Below are 20813 nucleotides of genomic sequence, written 5' to 3'. Positions count from 1 at the left end.
TTTTCCCTCCTCTGCTTTTGTAAATATTATGTCTCTTTCAGGGAAAGCCATCAGAGAAGCTTTCTGAAAACAGTAAAATATTAATCTCCATGGCGAAGGAAAACATACCACCCAACAGTCAACAGGCGAAGGGCTCCTTAGGTACGTCATTAATGTGCTGAATTGATTTTAAGATATTTTTAGCAGGCTGTTGTGAAAAAGTGTTGTCTTGTCAGGAGAAAAAACGGTATTTTTGGAATCCTGGTAACTTTCCTTTCTGGAATCTTACATATAACGGTATGGACTTACATGTGAAATGTATGCTGAGAACCTTGTACTGATTTTAAATGTTATTGCCTTGGTTATGATTTAAGGAAATTATAACAGTAAGTATAACATAACTAAAAATTGAAAAATTTGAATGGAGAGAGAGAGAGAGAGAGAGAGAGAGAGAGAGAGAGAGTGTGTGTGTGTGTGTGTGTGTATGTGTGTGTGTGAGAGAAGGGGAGAGAGAGGGAGAAAGAAAGTGTGGTAATTGTGGAATAAAAATGGTGGACTTGGTTTTATTTAAAAATCAAAGACATGCTTAATGAACACAATGTTATTTGGTGAAAGACCATTTTAATTCTTGATAACTATATTGGACTTGTAAAGAAGTTAATACTGCAGCTATACTGATACTTTGACTATGGTTTGATAGGAAAATATTTGGAAACTTTTTACCACACTTTGGCTTATTGGTAGGTATACATTCTTAGTATATGTGCTGCCAAAGCGAGCACGGTAGGTATACATTCTTTTAAAAGAAAATGTATGAATTTTTAAAAAGTGTATCCTGTGAATTATTGATGGTTGAAACTTTTTCACATAAAGGAAGTCAGATGTGATAAGTTCATTTAGTTAGAGCATTCGTTCTCATGTGGACTGTTTTTCACTCCTAAATTGTTAGCTGTGTTGCATTCGTATGTCACTGGGTACAAGGAGATATTGGCTAAGAGACTGAACAGTTAGTGGGCTCTTTTTCTCTACTAGAAAAACAGCTGAAAGTGAACATCGTACTTTTAGTATCGGATATATAGATAACACTTTCAATTCTGTTTCTCTTACAAGTTGTTGGCTGATATATAGCTTTGGTGAGCTTAAGAATTATACATATTTTGGTTAAGTTTCTTAATCTCTAAGGCCCTCAATTTCTTTATCTGAACCATAAAGAAGTTGGATTATCTTTTAATCCTAAATTTTGATGAATCAAACATTTGATTATTTCAAGACATAGTATTTTAAAAGTTTAGTGGTAGGTTCTCTCGAGCACTAAAGTCAGTCAGAATTACTTTGAAATTCTGCGATTACAAGTTGCTTTGGACTGTGGTTCTTGGGCCTTTGCGACCTGACACAAGTTATTTAAGCTCTTTGTTTCTTCATCTTAAGAATGGCATCTACCTTAAAAGGTTATTGTGGCAATAACTGAATACATATGAAAAGATGACTGACACATAATTGGTGGACAATATAAATTTCCCAACCTCTTTTACATCTTTTTAAAAGTAGATTTTTGATTTTTGAGAATTACATTAAGAGTTATTCTTTGATTGTTGCATTCACAAATGATGGAGAATTTAAAGTCGAACGTACAGACAGTGACCTCTGCATGTTCCTTAATTGGTACCCCTGTCTTGGGACCTCTTTTTCATTTCATATGTTCCTGAGTGACCTCATCCACTTACCGGGCTCTATTAACGATCAGTGTATTCATGACTTCCATTCCGGATTTCTTTTATGATCTCCAGACCCAATTATCTCATTTCCTACTGGACATCTATACTTGAATGTCATGACCTCAGAATCAATATCTGCAAAATTGACTTTATTCCTTTCACCTAAACTTTTGGTGCTCCAGTGAGCTGGCTGTCATCCTTGACTCCTCGCTTCCCTTTATAGCCCATTGCACGTAATTACACAAGTCCAGCGGATTCTAATGCCTAAACCTCAAATTAATTTACTTTTCCCCAAGTGCACAGACGTTATTTTATGTAGGCCTCCATTGTCTCTCATGTAGATTTGTTTTCTAGTGCTCTTTTGTTCTACGGTCTACTTTCTCTAGTAAGTCTCAGCATTGCCGTTAATATCCTTCCACAAAACAAAACTGATCACATTAGTCTCTGCTTCAAATCCTTGAAGGGCTTCTGGTTTTCTGTGTGATATCTTTACCCTTTTATCACTTTTATGAGATTGTATTGGCCATTCCTGCCTTGTGCTCCTATGGTGGCGATATTCCCCTTGAAGAATAGTTTTGAACTTGAGCTCTCTGTTGGACTGCAATGGCATGCCAGCTTGCCTGACGTTGTGTATTCATTGCCTACCTACCACAGTGCCTGGCACGTCGGTGCTTAAAAAACATATTTCAAATGAATGAATGAAGGTCCTCATTGCAAAAAATAAACAATTCTCTTGGGTGTATAGAATTTAATTTTCATGGAATGTTTCTTTTATTGCCAATTGAAGCAATAATTATTTTTGATGCACACTGGATCTTATTAAAGAATAATATATAATTTGACTAATTTTATACCTCTAATCAATATTCAGTGACTTCTTGCCTGAATAATTGTGGCCCTAAAATAAGGCCAATTGTATAATTTTTGATATTAAGAAAAATGTAAAATGACTTGGCAATAGAGAGTTTACTTAGGTGATCTCACCTAGCAATTATAAAACAAACTGATAATAAAGGTCAAGTTTGGAAATTATATGTTGAATTAAAGTTGTGACACCATACTTTAATGAATAATTAAACCTTGTAGCTATCAATAATATATAAATCAGCAATATTCATTTTAGCCAATGAAAGCAACCTATTCTTGATACCTCATAGTACAACTATCATGTAACACTACATTTTTATGATTTTGTAAATTCATTTGTTTGATACTGACGGTATGGATAATGCTTATTCATGTGGCTCATTTTCCACCATTTATACCTCTTACAGAAGGATTTGAGGAGCATTACAATGACTTCTGACATCAATAGCCCAGAGTTGGTCCAAACTTCACAGATTGAGGGCACAGTCCTCCACCAGACTTTTCTGACCTCAGACACCAGCTGCAAGGTCAGGAATCCATAGGCGAACTAGCTCACTACCAACTAGCTCACTACAACTAACTCACTACAAATATGGGGGTTTCCACTGGTTCCTCAAGTTTGATAAGTCACAAAATGACTCAGAACTCTGGAAAATGCTATACTTATTATTACAATTTTATTATAGCAAAAGGAGACAAATCAGAACCAACCACAGGGAGAGAACATATGGCACAGTCTGGGAGGGTCCAAACATGAAGCTCTGTCAGCCTCAGTGGTACGTCACCCTCTGGCATATCAATATGTGACAATATACAGACTATTGCCAAATGGGATGCTCATCTGAGCTTCGGTATCCAGAGTTTTTACTAGGGTTTCCTTCTGTAAGCACGACTGATTGAATCATTGCCTGCAGGGCTCAATCTCCAGACCTTCTGCCTTCCCCCTGAAGTCAGACTGATGTCAGATGGCTCAAAGGTCCACCGTCTAGTCACGTGGTTGGTCCTTCTTGTGTGACCAGTCCTCATCTGTGTCATCTCTTTAGCGTAAATCATCTAGGGGTTCACCATGAGTCACCTTATTAGTGTAAACTATCAGGTATGGTCGTAGGGACCTGCCATGAATAACAAAGACGCTCCCATCACACTTGGAAAAGTCCAAGGATTTAAAGTTTCTTCCCAGGGACCAGAGACAAAGGCTAGCCAAATTCTTTATTGTACCCAGCATATACGTGGTTTAGTCCATGTAAAATCATGAAATGATGTCCTTGGTAAGGAGTTTATTCAGGTTGAATAAAATTATAAGTCAGCTGAAAATGATCTCTAAAAGCGAATGACACAGTCTATCTTCTTAAGCCATAATAGGCATATTTGTGATTTTTTGTTGTTGTTAAACAAGTCTTTGACTTTTTTTACTAACTCATTTTCGTGTTTAATAACCATTACTGTTGAGAAATGCTCCCATTAATTTTTTTAAATTTAGGTTTATTATATCTGAGATCATCTCCTCATCCTTTCTCTTAGATAAGTTGAGCATTTTCCCTTGGAGAAGTTGAGCATTATCCATTTGATTTTGATACTTTATAACCTTGAAGACATTTTTAATAGATGAAATAATGCAGCCAGTACTTTCAACATTTTTCATATACACATATATTTCGATTCAACTGCTTTTGAAATGTTTCTGACTCAATGACGAGGAAGAGATTATTGTCCTATTTGAAGGTATTTTTTGTTTTGTGTTTTTCATTTAAGAAATGAAGAAAAAACATGCACACAGTGAAACAGTTATAAAGAGTACAGAAGTATATATAGCATGAAATTTTGTGATCCTTTGAAAAGGAAAAACTCAGCAGTTTTTTTCTTTCTTATGCAGGGAGAAACCTTCTTCCCTAGTACATCTTTCTTCCCTGTGTGTCTCCTTCGCTTTTATGTAAAACACTTCTGACACTCTGGTCACCACATATGTGGAGGTTTCCCCTCACAACAAGAAGCAATTCTCGGACACCATCTGGGTGTCCTACAATTCAAATAAATGCTGGCACTGTCTACCCGAGACAGCATCAGGTCCCACAGGTTACGGGTTCAGTCCTGCAAGACTACCGACTCTTTCTTAAGACACCAGTCGCAAGCTTAGGTTATTACCTGTGCTTCTGACCAACCGGCTAAAGATTGGAGGTCCGTCCCAATAACCCTCTCCATGGGTTCAATTAATTTGCTAGGGCAGCTCACGTATCTCAGGAAAACGGTTCATTTACATTTACTGGTTTATTGTAAATGGATGTGATAAAGGATATAAATGTACATCCATATGGAAGAGCTGCATAGGGCGAGTGTGCGGGACGGGGTGGAGCTTTCCAGGCCCTCTCCTGGCACACCACTCTCCCAGCACCTCCATGTGCTCACCAATCTGGAACCTCTCTGAACCCTGCACTTTGGGCATTTTGTGGAGGCTTCATCACGTAGGATAATGGTGGGTCATTATCCATTTTCAGCCCTTCTCCCTTCTCAAGAGAATGGGAGGTGGGGCTGACAATTCCAAGCTTCTAAGCATGGCTTCTTTCTAGTGACCGCCCTTCATCCAGGAGCCCACCCAGAGTCACCTCATTGGAACAAAAGACATTCCTAGTTATCTTTTTAATTAAAAAAACTTTTAAAATTACAATTGGCATACAATATTGTGTTAGTTTTGGTGTGAAACCTAATATTTAGACATTTATATAACTTACGAAGTGATCACCCTGATAAGTCTAGTACCCATCTGACACTATACATAGTTATTACAATATAATTGCCTTTATTCCCTATGCCATACTTTACATACCTGTGACTATTTTGTAACTGCCAATTTGTACTTCTTAATCCCTTCGCCTTTTCCACCCATCCCGGTAACCCCCCTCCCAACTGGCAACCATCAGTTTGTTCTCTGATCGGTTTGTTTCTGTTGTGTTTATTTATTTTGTTGTTTAGATTACACATATAAGTGAAATTATATGGTATTTGTTTTTCTCTGACTTATTTCACTTAGCATAATACCCTCTAGGTCCATCCATGTGGTTGCAAATGGCAAGGTTTCATTTTTTTTTGCTGAGTAATATTCTGTTGTGTATATGTACCAGCTCTTTATCCAGTCATCTGTTGATGGACACATAGGTTGCTTACATATCTTGGCTACTGTAAATAATGCTGCAGTGAACATAGGGGTACATATATCTCTTCAAATTAATGTTTTGGATTTCTTTGGATAAATCCCCAGAAGTGGAGTTGCTGGGTCACAGCGTAGTTCTATTTTTTGAGAAACCTCCATAGTGTTTTCCACAATAGCTGCACCGATTTACAATCCCAGCAGCAGTGCGTGAGGGTGCCCTTTCTCTATATCATTGATTGATGATAGCCATTCTTCAGGTGAGAGGTGCTATCTCGTTGATGTTTGGTTTGCATTTTCCTGATGATTAGTGATGTTGAGCATCTTTTCATATATCTGTTGGCCATCTCTATGTCCTCTTTGGACAAATGTCTATTCAGGTCCTATGCCCATTTTTAAATTGGATTGTTTGGTTTTTTTCGGTGTTAAGTTGTATGAGTTCCTTATATATTGTCGATATTAACCCCTTATAAGATATATCATTGACAAATACCTTTCCCATTCAGTAGGTTGTCTTTTCATTTTGTTGATGATTTCAATGTGCGAAAACTTTTTAGTTTGATGTAGTCCCATCTGTCTAGTTTTCCCAACACCATTTATTGAAAAGACTGTCATTACCCTATTGTATATACTTGCCTCCTTTGTCATAGATTAATTGACCATAAAGGCATAAGTTTATTTCTGGCCTCTCTATTCTGTTTCATTGATCGGTGTGTTGTGTGTCTTTTTTATGCCAGACCATGCTGTTTCGATTAGTATAGCCTTGTAGTATAGTTTGATATCAAGCAACGTGATACTTCCAACTTTGTGCTTTCTCAAGATTGCCTTGGCTGCTTGGGATCTTTTGTGGTTCCATTATAAATATTAGCATTATTTGTTGTAGATCTGGGAAAAATGTCATTGATATTTTGATAGGGATGGCATCAAATCTGTAGATTGCTTTGGGTAGTATGGACATTTTAACGATGCTAATTCTTCCTATCCATGAGCATGGTATGTGCTTCCATTTATTCATATCTTCTTCAACTTCTTTCTTCAGTGTCTTACAGTTTTCCAAGTAGAGGTCTTTTATCTCTTTTGTTAAATTTATTCATAGATACTTTATTCTTTTTGATGCAATTGTAAATGGGATTTTCTTAATTTCTTTTTCTGATAGTTCATTATTTGTGTATAAAAATACAACTGATTTCTGAATATTAATTTTGTATACTGTGACTTTACTGAATTCATTTATTAGTTCTAATAGTTTTTTTTGTGGAATCTTTACGGTTCTCTCCATATAGATCACATCATCTGCAAATAGTGACAGTTTTACTTCTGCCTTTCCAATTCAGATGCCTTTATTTCTTGTTTAATTACTCTGGCCAGGACTTCTAATACTACATTAAATAAAAGTGGTAAAAGCAGACATCTTTGTCTTGTTCCTGATCTTAGAGAAAAGGCTTTCAACTTTTCACCATTGAGTATGATGCTACCTGTGGGCTTGTCATATGTAACCTTTATTATGTTGAAGTATGTTCCCTCTATCCCCAGTTTCCTAAGAGGGTTTTTTTTTTTTAAATAATAAATGGATGTTGGATTTTATCAAATGCTTTTTCTGCATCTGTTGATATTATATGATTTTTATGCTTCAGTTGTTTACGTGGTGCTTGTGTTATGTTACTTGATTTGCAGATAATTGAATCAATCTTGCATCCCAGGAAAAAAATCCCACTTGATCATGGTGTATGATCTTTTTAAAGTAGTACTGAATTTAGTTTGCCAATATTTTGTTCAAGATTTTTACATCTGTGTTTATCAAGGACATTGGCCTATAATTTTCTTTTTTTGTAGTGTCTTTGTCTGGTTCTAGGACTGGGGGAATGCTGGCCTTGTAAAATGAGTTTGGGAGCCTTCCTTCCTCTTCAATTTTTTGGAATAGTTTAAGAAGGGTAGGTATTATTTCTTCCTTGAATGTCTGGTAAAACTCACCTGTGAAGCCATCTGGTCCAGGGATTCTGTTTGTTAGGAGTTTTTTGATTATTGTTCGATTTCATTAGTAGTTATCAATCTGTTCAGATTTTCTGTTTTTTCACGATTCACTCTTGGAAGATAGTATGTTTCTAGGAATTTATCCATTTCTTCCAAGTCATCCAATTTGTTGGCATTTAATAGTTTGTAGTATTTCCTTATAATCCTTTGTTATTTCTGTGGTGTCAGTTGTCACTTCTCTTTCGTTTCTGATTTTATTTGGGCCCTCTCTCTTTTATCTTGATGAGTCTGGCTAAAGGTTTATCAATTTTTTAAAATCTTTTCATTGATTTTTTCTGTTCTTATTTTAGACTCTATTTTGTTTATTTTTTCTTTGATCTTTATTACTTTCTTACTTCTATTCACTTTGGGCTTTGTTTATTCTTCTTTTTTTAGTTCCTTTAGGTATAAGGTTAGATTTTTATTTGAGATTTTCCTTGTTTTGTGAAATAGGCTGGTAACTATAAATTTCTCTCGTAGAACTGCTTTAGTTGTGTCCCATGGATCTTTTTTGGGTCACTGTTTTCATTTTCATTTGTCTCAAAAGTATTTTTTGATTTCTTCCTTGATCTCATTGTTAACCCATGTCTCAAAAGTATTTTTTGATTTCTTCCTTGATCTCATTGTTAACCCATTCTTTGTTTAGTAGCATGTTGTTTAGCTTCCATGTGTTTGTCTGTTTTTCAGTTTTCAGTAATTGATTTCTAGTTTCATACCATTATGATTGGAGAAGATGCTTGATATTTCAGTTTTCTTAAATTTAGTGAGACTTTTTTTGTGTCCTAACATGTGGTCTGTTCTGGAAAATGTTCTATATGTATTTGAAAAGAATGTGTAGTCTCCTGCTTTTGACTGAAATGTCCAAAAAATATCAAGTGCATCACGTTAATGTGTCATTTAAGGCCACTATTTCCTTATTGACTTTCTGTCTGGACTTCTGTCTGAATGATATATTCATTGATAGCAGTGAGGTGTTAAAGTCCCCTACTATGATGTATTACCATCTATTTCTCCCTTTATGTCCATCAATATTTGCTTTATATATATAGGTGCTCCTACATATATTGGCTACATAGATGTTTACAAGACTTATATCCTCTTGTTAAAGTGATCCTTTTATCATTATGGAATGTCCTTCTTTGTCTCTTGTTATCACCCTCATTTTAAAGTCGATTTTATCTGTTAGTATTGCTATCCCAGCCATTTTTCCTTTCCATTTGCGTGAAATATCTTTTTCCATCCCTTTACTTTTCAGTCTGTGTGTGTCTTTCCATCTGAAGTGGGTCTCTTGTAGGCAGTGTATGAGTATGTATTGGTCTTTTCTATTAATTCAGCCACCGTATAGCTTTGATTGCAGAATTTAATCCTTTTACATATAAAGTAATTATTGATAGGTATGTAGTTATTACCTTTTGCGTGTTGATGACTTTTTATAGTGTCATGTTTGTATTCCTTTCTCTTTATTTCTTGTATATCTTTTGTAGATTTTTGCTTTGTCGTTACCATGTAACCTATATGCCATCCTATATACCAAACTATGTTTATAGCAATCTATTTTAAGTTGATGGTTGCTTAAGTTAGAACACATTCTAAAAGCAGTGCAATTTTTACTCACCGCTTTTATGTCTATATTTTTGTCATTTTTTTTAACTTCGTGTGTGTGTGCACGCGCATGCATTCCTTGATTTATTTAGTAATTACACATGATCTTCCTACTTTGCTTTTTAACCTTTGTACTAACTTTATAGTTCGTTGATTCACTGCTTTTACTAAGTGTTTGCATTTGCCAGTGAGCATTTTTTTTCTTTCCTCTGTTTTCTTTTTCACATTTTTGATCTTGTCTTTTCTACTTAAAGAAGTTCCTTTAACATTTCTTGTGTACTGGTTTAGTGGTGATGAACTCCTTAGCTTTCTCTTTTCTTCAAATCTCTTTATGTCTCTCCTTTGATTCTAAATGATAGCCTTGCTGGGTAATCTTGGTTGTGGGTACTTGCTTTTCATCACTTTTAATATTTCCTACCATTCCCTCCTGGCCTGCAAAGTTTCTGTTGAGAAATCAGCTGATAGTCTTATGGGAGTTCCCTTTAGGTAACTCAAAGCTTTTTTCTTGCTACTTTTAAGGTTCTCTTTTTGTTTTTTAACCTTTGGCATTTTAATTATGATATGTCTTGGTGTGGGCCTCTTTGAATTCTTCTTGTTTGGGAATCTCTGAGCTTCCTGGACTTATATGTCTGTTTCCTTCACCAGTTTAGGGAAGATTTCTGTTATTATTTCTTCAAATAGGTTTTCAATCGCTTACTGTCTTTCTTCTCCTTCTGGTGCTCCTATGCTGCCTGAGATTCCATCAGCCCTCCGTCTAACTGATTCAAACCCCATTGTTTTTCACAGCCAGATGTTATGGGGACTCCTTTTGGTGCCCTGGACTGGGAGCCAGGTGTGCGGCTGGGACGTCTTGCTCGGACGTCTTGCTCCTCAGGCGGGGACCTCCGCAGCCAAGATAACACTCCTGATTCTAAATGCCACACATGGGTGTGTGACCAGCCCATTTCAAGTTTCCGCCCCACTTACCTGTCTCATTGTGGCGTTTTAAAAAATATATCCTTAGTTATAGAAGTCTGTTTAGCTAGTCTTCAGGTAGTAATGGCTGTTCTGTAATTTAGTTGTAATTTTGATGTGGTTGTGGGAGGAGGTAAGCACAGTGTGTTTCTATTTCGCTGTTTTGACCAGCCTAGTGCTGTTATCACTTGGGAAATTACAAGGGTTTTGTACCTCTGTGCCAGGAACTAGGGGCAGAGACCAGCATATTTTTTTTTTTTTTCTATTATCTCATACCCTCCCAGCCCTATCCTTTAGTCTTGTTAAAGCAATTTCTTGTAAATATTTTCATGAGTATACCTTGTACCCATGGATATAGCCCTCTCTTTTTCTATATATGGTAGCATACGAGGCGTGATCGAAAAATATGGTGAATGTTTACATTAAATAATTTATTATAGTAAAAGATACATTGCCGTTAATCCCTCTCAAAATACTCCCCTTCGCTTCAAACACACGTATCCCATCATTCTTGCCACTTTCTGAAGGAGTTCTAGAAGTCCTCTTTTGTGAGTGTCTTTATTTCATCCTTCATCAATGACAACTCGCTGTGTCACACAACACTTCTGGTACGGCAATTTCTGTCAAATAAAAACATTACGATGTGTCCTCATCTACCTTATTCACCGGATCTGGCATAGTGCGACTTCTGGCTCTGCCCCAAAGTCAAAATGACCATGAAAGGAAAATATTTTGAATCAATTCAGGACATCAAGGCAGCCACAGTGCAGCTAAAGACACTCACGAAAGGACTTCCAGAACTACTCAGAAAGTGACAAGAACGATGGGATGAGTGTGTTCAAAGCAACGTGGAAGTGTTTTGAGGGGGCTAATGACAATGTGTTTTTTACTGTAATAAAGCTTTTTATTTAAACATTCACTGTAGGTTTTGATCATACCTTGTAGACCTTGTTCTGCATTTTAAGATACTACTTTCGTGATTTAAATTACAGGGACATGATCATGACCTCTTGAGATGAAAAACAACCTAATGCATTTATTGCCAGACCTGGAACACTTACTGAGTTGCTAAGGTTGCTGCTACAGATGCAAGAAAGTAGTGTGCCTGCCTTTTCTGCCTGATTATGGCAGCCAAGGTTGAGTGGGGGATACAGAAGATTAAAATGGGAACACGGGAAAACATGGAGAGAGAAGCTTTGCAACTCATGAATAATGTTGTAATAAACAATTAAGAGCCTGTTTTATTCCAAAAAAGAATCTAAAATATGAGTTAAAAAAAAAATCAACCTAGACCTGGTATAAAACCTTATCCCTTGCTAAAAGGAAAGTTCATTGTGTACCAAACTGATTAGTACTTGCAGTAGGTTATAGAAGGTGTCAAGTAGCAAGCACTTAGTATGTTATACTGAAATTATTTGCTTGCTTGTTTACGGGCTAGGTGCTGTGCCTTTGGACAAGGGCTTACACTTCTTTATACATTGTTAACAACAGGCCTGGGACTGCCTGTCCTTAGAAAGGCCTGCTGCAAAGCTGGCCCTGGGCTAGTATCTGGAAGCTAGCTGAGTAAACGGTTTTCTACACCGCTATAAAACTTTTCCCTAAGGGATTAGTGTGGCTGGTTGTGCAGAAACCATGTGGTTTATACAGGACACGTGCTTCCCTTTTGGGGAGCCTGTGTACATGCTAGCCAGAGGGTGCCTGTATGACCAGCTCCCAGTAACAGCCTTGGGCACTGAGTCTCTAAAGAGCTTCCCGGGGAGGCAGCACTTCACGTGTGTTGTCACAACTTGGAGGAATTGAGCACGTCCTGTGTGATATGAGCATGTGAAGTGGGTGATTTGTAATAATAGCTTTATAGCTGAAGTTTGAGTACAATGTTCTCCTCAATTAAAGTAGTCACATCTGAACAGCATACTGCTGTGTGTGTCCTTGCTAAATGGAATAAAAGGGTATGTAATGTTGTGTCTGGGCTTCTCTTGTTCAGCAGGTTTGTGAGATTCATCCATATTGTTGTATTGTAATTGTAAGTCATATACTCTTATTGCTGTGTAACATTCCATTGTGTGATCATGTCAAAATACATCTACGCTTAAAAAAATAAAGTAGTCACATCTCTTAGTAAGTCATCTGCTTATGGAAAGGTCTGTTGTTACTTATAATGTGTCCTTTATTTTTACATAATGATTTCTTATGGTAATGTAATAATGAAAAGAAGAAACTAAGTGTTCCATGGTAATTTGTTTTATAAAGTGTGTATTATGAGTGCTATGTTAGAAGGTGTATTAGTTTTAAAAAGATTGTGTACTTTAGTTTTAAATATTTTATCTAACCCAGAATCACTATAGAAACCAAATGCTTCTGATGTCATTCTGAAGCATAATGTTAACTATCTTAGAGTCAGTGGTGGTGTCCTTGCTGAAGTGACATCACTTCAAATGGCCCTAAGATGACACCGACACTTGCCACTAGAACTAGCAGAAGACCACTGCTCTGAATAAGTGAGTCTCACCATGTTTCTTAGCTCATTAAAGTCCATTGAGATGCATTGTTTTTTTTGTCTGTTTTTTATTGGGGAAGGGGAACAGGACTTTATTGGGGAACAGTGTGTACTTCCAGGACTTTTTTCCAAGTCAAGTTGTTGTCCTTTCAATCTTAGTTGTGGAGGGTGCCGTTCAGCTTCAGGTTGTTGTCCTTTCAGTCTTAGTTGTGGAGGGCGCAGCTCAGCTCCAGGTCCAGCTGCTGTTGCTAGTTGCAGGGGGCACAGCCTGCCATCCCTTGTGGGAGTCGAGGAATAGAACTGGCAACCTTGTGGTTGAGAGCCCATGCTCCAACCAACTGAGCCATCTGGGAGGCAGCTCAGCTCAAGGAGCCGTGTTCAATCTTAGTTGCAAGGGGCGCTGCCCACCATCCCTTGCGGGACTCAAGGAGTCGGAACCGGCAACCCTGTGGTTGAGAGCCCACTGGCCCATGTGGGAATCGAACCGGCAGCCTTCGGAGTTAGGAGTACGGAGCTCTAACCGTCTGAGCCACCGGGCCAGCCCCCGAGATGCATTGTTAATGCACAGGTTAAAATGAACAGAGTAAATTGTTCCGTAAGTTCTTAGTTTTATTTCTATGACTTACCTCTAATGCTAGAAGATTGGTACTGGCTGAGAAAAATAAGAATTCAAGAATTATTATTTTCTTTTGAGTAAACCTTAATAAAACTTGAAATCTAAATTTTAAATTCAGAAAGAAGGCATTATGTATATTTACTTGTCTTTTAAGACAATTATTACAAACACTATTTGAATTAATAGAAAAAGCAAATACTCTTGATAAATAAAATTGAACTTAGTATGAACAGTTATTTATAAGTGAAATGAAAATTTTTCTTTCTACTCTTCCACGAAAGTCCACCAAGCAAAATTGAAAAACAGTAGTAAAAACCACCTTAAACCCATGACTTTTCAGAAGGCCGTAAATTGTTCCCTGAGAGCAGCGCTGAGCAATTTGGGAGGCATCATCCTTGCAGCATTGTTTCCTTCTTCTTGACACAATAGAGCATCCTTTGTGACTCTGACTAGAGACAGGTAACTGTGGTTACCAGTTATTATGCTTCCTCTCTGTGCAATCAGGCTGCTGGAAGCAAAAATGAAATTCTAAGAATAGTGTGTTCTTCTTCTTCCTTTCTTTCTTTCCTTCCTTTCTCTTAGGCATTCATTCATATATTCATTCATGCATTTATTCAGTGAACATTTCTGGGGTGCAGGTTATATGTCAGGCTTTATAAAATGGAATAAAGCATGGACCTGACCTCAATTGATTATATTGTTTAGTTTCTTATTGATACTCCGTTCTGAATGTGAGAATTGAAATTGTTTCTTTAGGTTTAAATTCTGTATCATTAAAAGGTAAGGGGACAGAGGGGTGGTGGATGAGGGTAAACGGGATCAAATATATGGTGATGGAAGAACTGACTCTGGGTGGTGAGCACACAATGTGATATATAGATAATGTATTACAGAATTGTACACATGAAACCTATGTAACTTTACTAACAATTGTCACCCCAATAAACTTTAATTAAATTTTTTTTTTCAGTTGTTCAAAATAAAAAAATTTTTTTTTCAGTTGTTCAAAATAAAAAATAATAAAGTTTAGATTCCTTTGTAAGGAAAGAATGCCTTTCTAGGGTGATTTAAAATTCCAAGCATATGAAATGCTTTAGATATTTTTGGAAGAGTGTTGGGAGCATGGGTGAAAGGTATCCTAAGGAATCCTGTTACACCCTCTTTTATCAGCAGTGAAGGAGGCTGGCAGTATTTATGAACAGAATTCTACAATGTTTATAATGGAAAATGGAATTTAGTATTGCAGAAGAATCGACATTCATTTATGTTTATGCTACTTTGGACTTTTTGTCCCTGAAATATTTCAGTGATGTAATAAAGCAGTGGTATGATACATCATGATAGGTCCCTATCTTTTAGTTGCATTATGAAGAACAAGGCACAAAAATGGTGATATCCTTATCAGTTTATAAACTCTAGTTAGTTACTTCATTTATATTGCTTGTAGTTGACTCTCTAAGGAAAATTTTTATTTTGTTTAGAAATGATAACTTTTTTATAGCATAGTATTACATAGCAGGACTAAGAAAAGATAGAGGGACTTCAGAAATCAAATACCGATCTGATATCTTTGTTTCTTGACACAATATTTTACTATTTAAAATATTTGAAAAGTATGTAATTTGATTATAACAGCTTTGTTGGGATAGCCTTTATATACCAGAGAGTTCATCTCTTTAAATTGTATAATTCAGTGGTTATGAGTGTGTTTACAAGTCGTGCAGCCATCACTATTGTCATCACCCCAAAATGTAATTTGATTTTTGAACTCTGTGTAAGGAAACACTGCTCAAAATTGAAGTTTTCCTTAAAAAAATTATCCTTTTACAGAGTTTCTGTTTAGGATGATGAAAAAATTCTGGAAATGGATAGTGGTGATGGTTGCACAACATTTTGGATGAACTTAGTGCCACTGAATTGTACACTTAAAAATGGTTAAAATGGTCAATTTTATATTACGTACATTTTACCACAGTAAAAATTAATGTCCATTTATGTGAAATCAGAATTGGTATCTTCACTTGGGAAATTTCAGCCTGAGCCACGCATGGCCCTAATTTTTCTCAGACCTATTATAGCAAGGATATTTGTGTAGGTTAAAAAATCATGTTATTAATTTTCACAGACTGAAAAACACTGAAATTGTTGTCAGTATTTATTTTTACAGAAATTTTGGTAGAATTAACTGAAGGAAGAAAGGTAACAGCTTTTCTTTGCTTTCATTTTGCTGTCCTTGAAAAAGCAAGATTCCAAACAATGTAGACCCATTATCTAAAGGGGGAAGAAGTAAATATACGCACTCCCACCCCACACCAGCACAATAATATAAAAGTATCTGTTTATAGGTGCATAAAAAGTCTCTTGAAGGAGATATGAGAAACAGTAATGTTGGTGGTTCTGGGCAGGAAGGAGAGCTGAGTGGCCGGAGTTCATGGGAGGGACTACATTTTCCATTATGTGAATGTATTACCTATTGAACATTTTAAATGAAAATTTTATTTTCCCGATCCCGGTCTCAGAATCAACGTGGCTGTATTCCTTCCTACTGTGCTGTGTCATAGGAGATTGTATTAAAATTGAGATTGGATTGAAAATGAGCTACATTACTTTAAGAACTTGTTTTCGTCCTAGGAATTGATTATGGGTTAAGTTTACCACTTGGGGAAGACTATGAACGGAAGAAACATAAACTAAAAGAAGAATTGCGACAAGATTACAGACGCTATCTTACTCAGGTAAAGAGGTCTATTAATTATTGGTTCTTATGCTTCAGAATTCATCTCCTAAATTTGTTTTCCTAAGGTTTTAGTTACATGTGTTAATTTTTAGGTTTGCAGTGCTATTTAGCAATAGGGTATTATAGTGAAAGTTGAGTTACGTATATGGCATGGATAGAGAAAAAAATTGGTGCTAAGAACTGTTGTCATGGAATAACAGACTCTTTGGAGTAGGGAGGTGGATTCTAATTGTAAATGGGATTGTAAATTCTGGTTTATGTTTTCTGTCAAGTTACCATGGTTTAAGATAGCCCACTGATGATTCCCTACTCCTCTACTCCCCCAACAATGTATTAAAATGACACGTGGAGTTCTAGTTGTTAATTACTTTCCTATGAGCTAAGTTTACGAAACTTCATTTAACATATTTAACCACAAAAGTCTTGGCTTTATGATTTAATCTGATTGCTTAATAGAACTCTTGTTTTAAGTATAGTTTGGTAAATTATTAACAGCTAAGCTAAAGATTTAAGTTTTAAAATGAAATTTACTTTTTAGGTTATAAAATTATTTTAAACAAGTATGATGTTTCTAGTCATCCTCAAGTATTCTTTGGTTTTTTACTACTTTATAATGTTTGTTCCAAATGTATAAATGGTCTCCTGCTCATTCTGATTTGCACATGGAGAGAAAGGACTCTGAGAATATTTTATCAATGGTTTGTTTCCCTTGACTTTAGGGTATTACAGAAGCAAAAAGAAAGGTAGGGTTGCCTGCACAATGTTCTCCTTCAAATTTTTTTTTTTTTTAAGATCCAGTAGCTTGCAATTATTTGCATCTATGCTATTGCTGCCCTCCCATAAGAAAAATAGCTTCTTTTGTAATTTTGAGACGTTTGAATAGTACCATTTTGTATTTTTGCTTTTGGCAAGTTGGCAGTCTATACATTATAATTTTCCATTAATAAAATTAAGCATTCCTTTTGATTCCTGCTTTGCATTTGTTCTTGTTGCTTTCTAATGTACCCTTTAGAAATATTCTGCATCTATTGTAAGTTCATTTGTTTTTAGCATGCCAGTTTTGTTCTTCAAATTATTAATCATATTAAGTTAATATAATAATAGAATATTCAAGATATTCTAAGATGTTTTTGAACCATGTGTTGCCAGTATTTGGATTACTTGATATTTTTGTATCCGAACTTTGCATTTGTAAATTTCTGTGGGAAAACAAAGAGAAAATAAAAGTTTTGTAGTTTTACACACAAAACATTTTTTAAAAAGCAGCTCACACATCCATTCATCATTCAACCAACGCTGTTTAAACACTAATCATGAAGATGAATCACGTCTTCAAGGGGCTTAGAATCTAGTTGCAGAGATAACATACAACTCAGAAAGCAGTAACTGCCAAGGAGGATAAAGTGATCAGGAAAGGCCTCGGTGTTATTTGGTAAGCCGTTACAGGGTAGCTAGAATTTGGTTATTCTCAGGGCGAGTGGAAGGAAGAGAGGAAGCTTTTCAGATGGAAAGTATAGCGTGAAGAAGGACTTGGAGGGTAGACTTCGGCTTCGTATGAATGAGGCATGTTAGGTTTACCAGCCTGACCAAGTTAGAGTCTTCCTGAGAGTAGTAAGGAATACTGCTGTAGATCAGACAGGGTCCAAGTAGGAAGTAGTGGGTTTTTAAATTGGAATGTGTGATAGGCAGCAAAGCCCTGGCCTCCTGAAACAGCCTGTGAGGAGCTTGATAACTGTTTCAGGACAGTAAGTTCCGCATGTTAGAGACTCTTATCTTACTGTCCTAACTTACTGCTGTGGATTTTTAACTGATCTCCTTCCATTAATTCTCAGTCCATTCTCTATGCTGCTTTCCAGAATGAGTCTGTCTTTTTTTTTTTTTTTTTTTTTTTTTATTAAAAGGACTTTATTGGGGAACAGTGTATACTTCCAGGCCTTTTTTCCAAGTCAAGTTGTTGTCCTTCCAGTCTTAGTTTTGGAGGGCGCAGCTCAGCTCCAGGTCCAGTTGCCGTTTCTAGTTGCAGGGGGCGCAGCCCACCATCCCTTGTGGGAGTCGAACCGGCAACCTTGTGGTTGAGAGGATGCACGCCAACCGACTGAGCCATCCGGGAGCTCAGTGGCAGCTCAGCTCACGGTGCCCTGTTCAATCTTAGTTGCAGGGGGCGGAGCCCACCATCCCTTGTGGGACTGGAGGAATTGAACTGGCAACCTTGTGGTTGAGAGCCCACTGGCCCATGTGGGAATCGAACAGGCAGCCCTCGGAGTTAGGAGCATGGAGCTCTAACCGCCTGAGCCACCGGGCCGGCCCTGAGTCTGTCTTTTATCGATTTAAATACTTCAGTGTCTCTTCACTACCTTCTAGATAAAAATTCAAATTGTTCAGGATGGCCTGTCTCCCTGGTCTCGTACCTCGTTATCCTTCCCAGCCCCTCTTTATTGGGTGGGGTTTTCCTATGATAGCTGCCATTTTCATTTGTGGATTTTGACTTCATAGATGTATGATTAATAAAAAGAATAGTGGTGGAAAGGGAAAGGGCTCAAGGCGTGCGAATCTTTCAATTCAAAGGGATGAGAAGGAGTTTTTAGTGTTAGATTATCAAGTTGTAGAGGGGCGATAGTTCCTTAATATGAAAGGGACAATTTTGGTTGCCGTCTGAGAAAGTGGAATGGAAAGGAAAACAAGGCGAAAAGACAATTATAATATGTAGGGTAGGGGAGGTGGCTGCAGTAGTTTTCTTGACCCCTGGATTAGGTACACTCTACAAGTCTCATTCTTTATGGATTTCTTGTGCCTTCCAGGCTGTCGATTACATGCATATTAAAAAAAAAATTCAAATCTTTAAATTTGGTCAAAGAGAGCCATTAAAACAAGCAACTGCCATCTTTACCATTTTCTTTCCTGTTTTTAGAATAAAAGACACTTGGCCATTTAACAATGCAGGAAGAACATATTCTCAGAAGAACAGTTGTTGAATGGAATCAGTACATTTATATTTTCAGCCAGGCCTGAACCTCAAAGTTTTCTCCTTGGCTGCCCCTTTGACATTTTCACTTAGAAATCTAATGGGTATCTTATGTTGAACATATATATCCAAAAGGGAACTCCAAGATTTCTGTTGTTCCCACTCTGATCCTCTAGAAACCTGGACTGCCTGTGGCCAGTTCTTTATATTTTTGTGTTGTAGTGCCGTCACTTTCTAACATACCATTATGTTTATTCTTGTCAGTTTCCCCTGCTTGAATGTAAGCCTCAGGGAGGCAGAGATTTTTATCTGTTTCCTTTACTGATGAGACTAAAATGTATCAAACAGTTTGGGACATAGTAGGCACTCAATATTTATTCAATACATGAGTGAATGACTAAAAATCAGCTTTTTGAAAAACTCACTCTATTCCTAATGTTTTAATTTTATGGAAAATTTTAAACATCATCCTGGACCTGTTTTGGGAGTGGGGCATTACTCAGTGAAGGAGTGAAGGTGCTATATCTCTCTCTTCCCAGGGTTGGAATTATGAATATGGTTTTTTGTACATGGATAACTCAACGAAATGATTATGTTTATAGTGTACTTTGGTGTAAATGGGTTTGAACTGGCTCAGGGATCTATCGTTTCCCTTGACAAGAAAATTTAGAGTTCCACCAACTTTCAAATTAGCTTTTGTAGCACAACTTACTCGTAAATTTAGATTTAATGAAATTTTATTAATAACTTAGTTTTATTAATCTGTTCCCATAATGTTTTGAATATAATCCTATTAGTACCTTATATTGTAGTATTTATTTACATGTTTGTTTCCCCAAGTGAATTGTAAATCTCTTAAATATAGAGAACATATGCTTATCTTTGTCTTCCAACCACCTAAAAAAGTAACTGACAAATATTAGATGGTCAATAATTGCTTGTTTAATGAATACATAAAAGACATGGAGCTAGACAGGTTAATAAGTTTTGATTAATCCTCATAACCTAGTGATGTAGATGACATTCCTGTTTTACAGACAAAGAAACTAAGGCAGAGAAGTTAAGGAATTTATTCCAGATTATATGACTACTAAGTAGCAGTACCAGAAAGTTGGGGATTATGTATGCTTTTTACTAATCCCTTATGTTTGCTTTATAGTGTTCAAAGAGATTTTCCATTTTTTATCTTTGATCCTTATACCAGCTTTGGTAGGTGGGCAGAGCAGATGCCATTCTCATTCTCATTTTACGGACTAAGAAAGTCTTTGTCAGGGAGGTTAAGTGACTTGCTCAGGGTCATCCCACTGAGAGGTGTTGGGGCTGATCCTAGAGCTGAGGTGTTTAGACTCCTAGTCTAATGCTCTCTCAGCTACACTAGTTACTTAAGTGTTTACTGAACAAGAATGGAGGGACACATAAAGAAACAATGTTCATAGTTTGTATCCTCCGGCATTTTAGTAGATAGCCACTTGTAATTGCAGGAAAAATAGAAGACAGCATTATTGCAGCAGGCATATGGATATTCATGAGGAAGTTTACATTTTCCTTAAAGAAAGAATAGTAGGGCATTGAAAATGAAGAATGTGTGCTTAGAAGAGGAATATGAATTAAGAAGTTTCTTTTTTTCCTCATGCTTTATAAAATCATCGTGAATCAATAGATTATACATGTATTGCACATGAAAATTAAGACCTGATTCTCCTCTTCATTACATTGTTGATTGGAAGTAAAT

At 36.6% G+C, this 20813-nt stretch overlaps 1 protein-coding gene across 11 annotated transcripts in view; it reads left to right on the top strand.

Moving 5' to 3' along the window:
- Positions 1-20813, top strand: part of CSPP1 (centrosome and spindle pole associated protein 1) — a 107075-nt gene that overhangs the window by 12102 nt on the left and 74160 nt on the right. For 9 of the 11 annotated variants that reach the window (XM_033126708.1, XM_033126712.1, XM_033126716.1 and 6 more), the window contains exons 3-5: positions 42-141; positions 16014-16117; positions 16839-16862. In XM_033126708.1, coding sequence (XP_032982599.1) covers positions 42-141; positions 16014-16117; positions 16839-16862 — 228 coding nt within the window. The remainder of the gene's footprint in view (positions 1-41; positions 142-16013; positions 16118-16838; positions 16863-20813) is intronic. The other 2 variants (XM_033126719.1, XM_033126711.1) reach the window with 1 other exon arrangement.

Source organism: Rhinolophus ferrumequinum, chromosome 14, assembly GCF_004115265.2.
Source record: "Rhinolophus ferrumequinum isolate MPI-CBG mRhiFer1 chromosome 14, mRhiFer1_v1.p, whole genome shotgun sequence".
In the NCBI taxonomy this organism is placed as follows: Eukaryota; Metazoa; Chordata; class Mammalia; order Chiroptera; family Rhinolophidae; genus Rhinolophus; species Rhinolophus ferrumequinum.
Note: the sequence above shows the minus strand (reverse complement) of the source record. Positions and strands in the feature narration are given on the sequence as shown.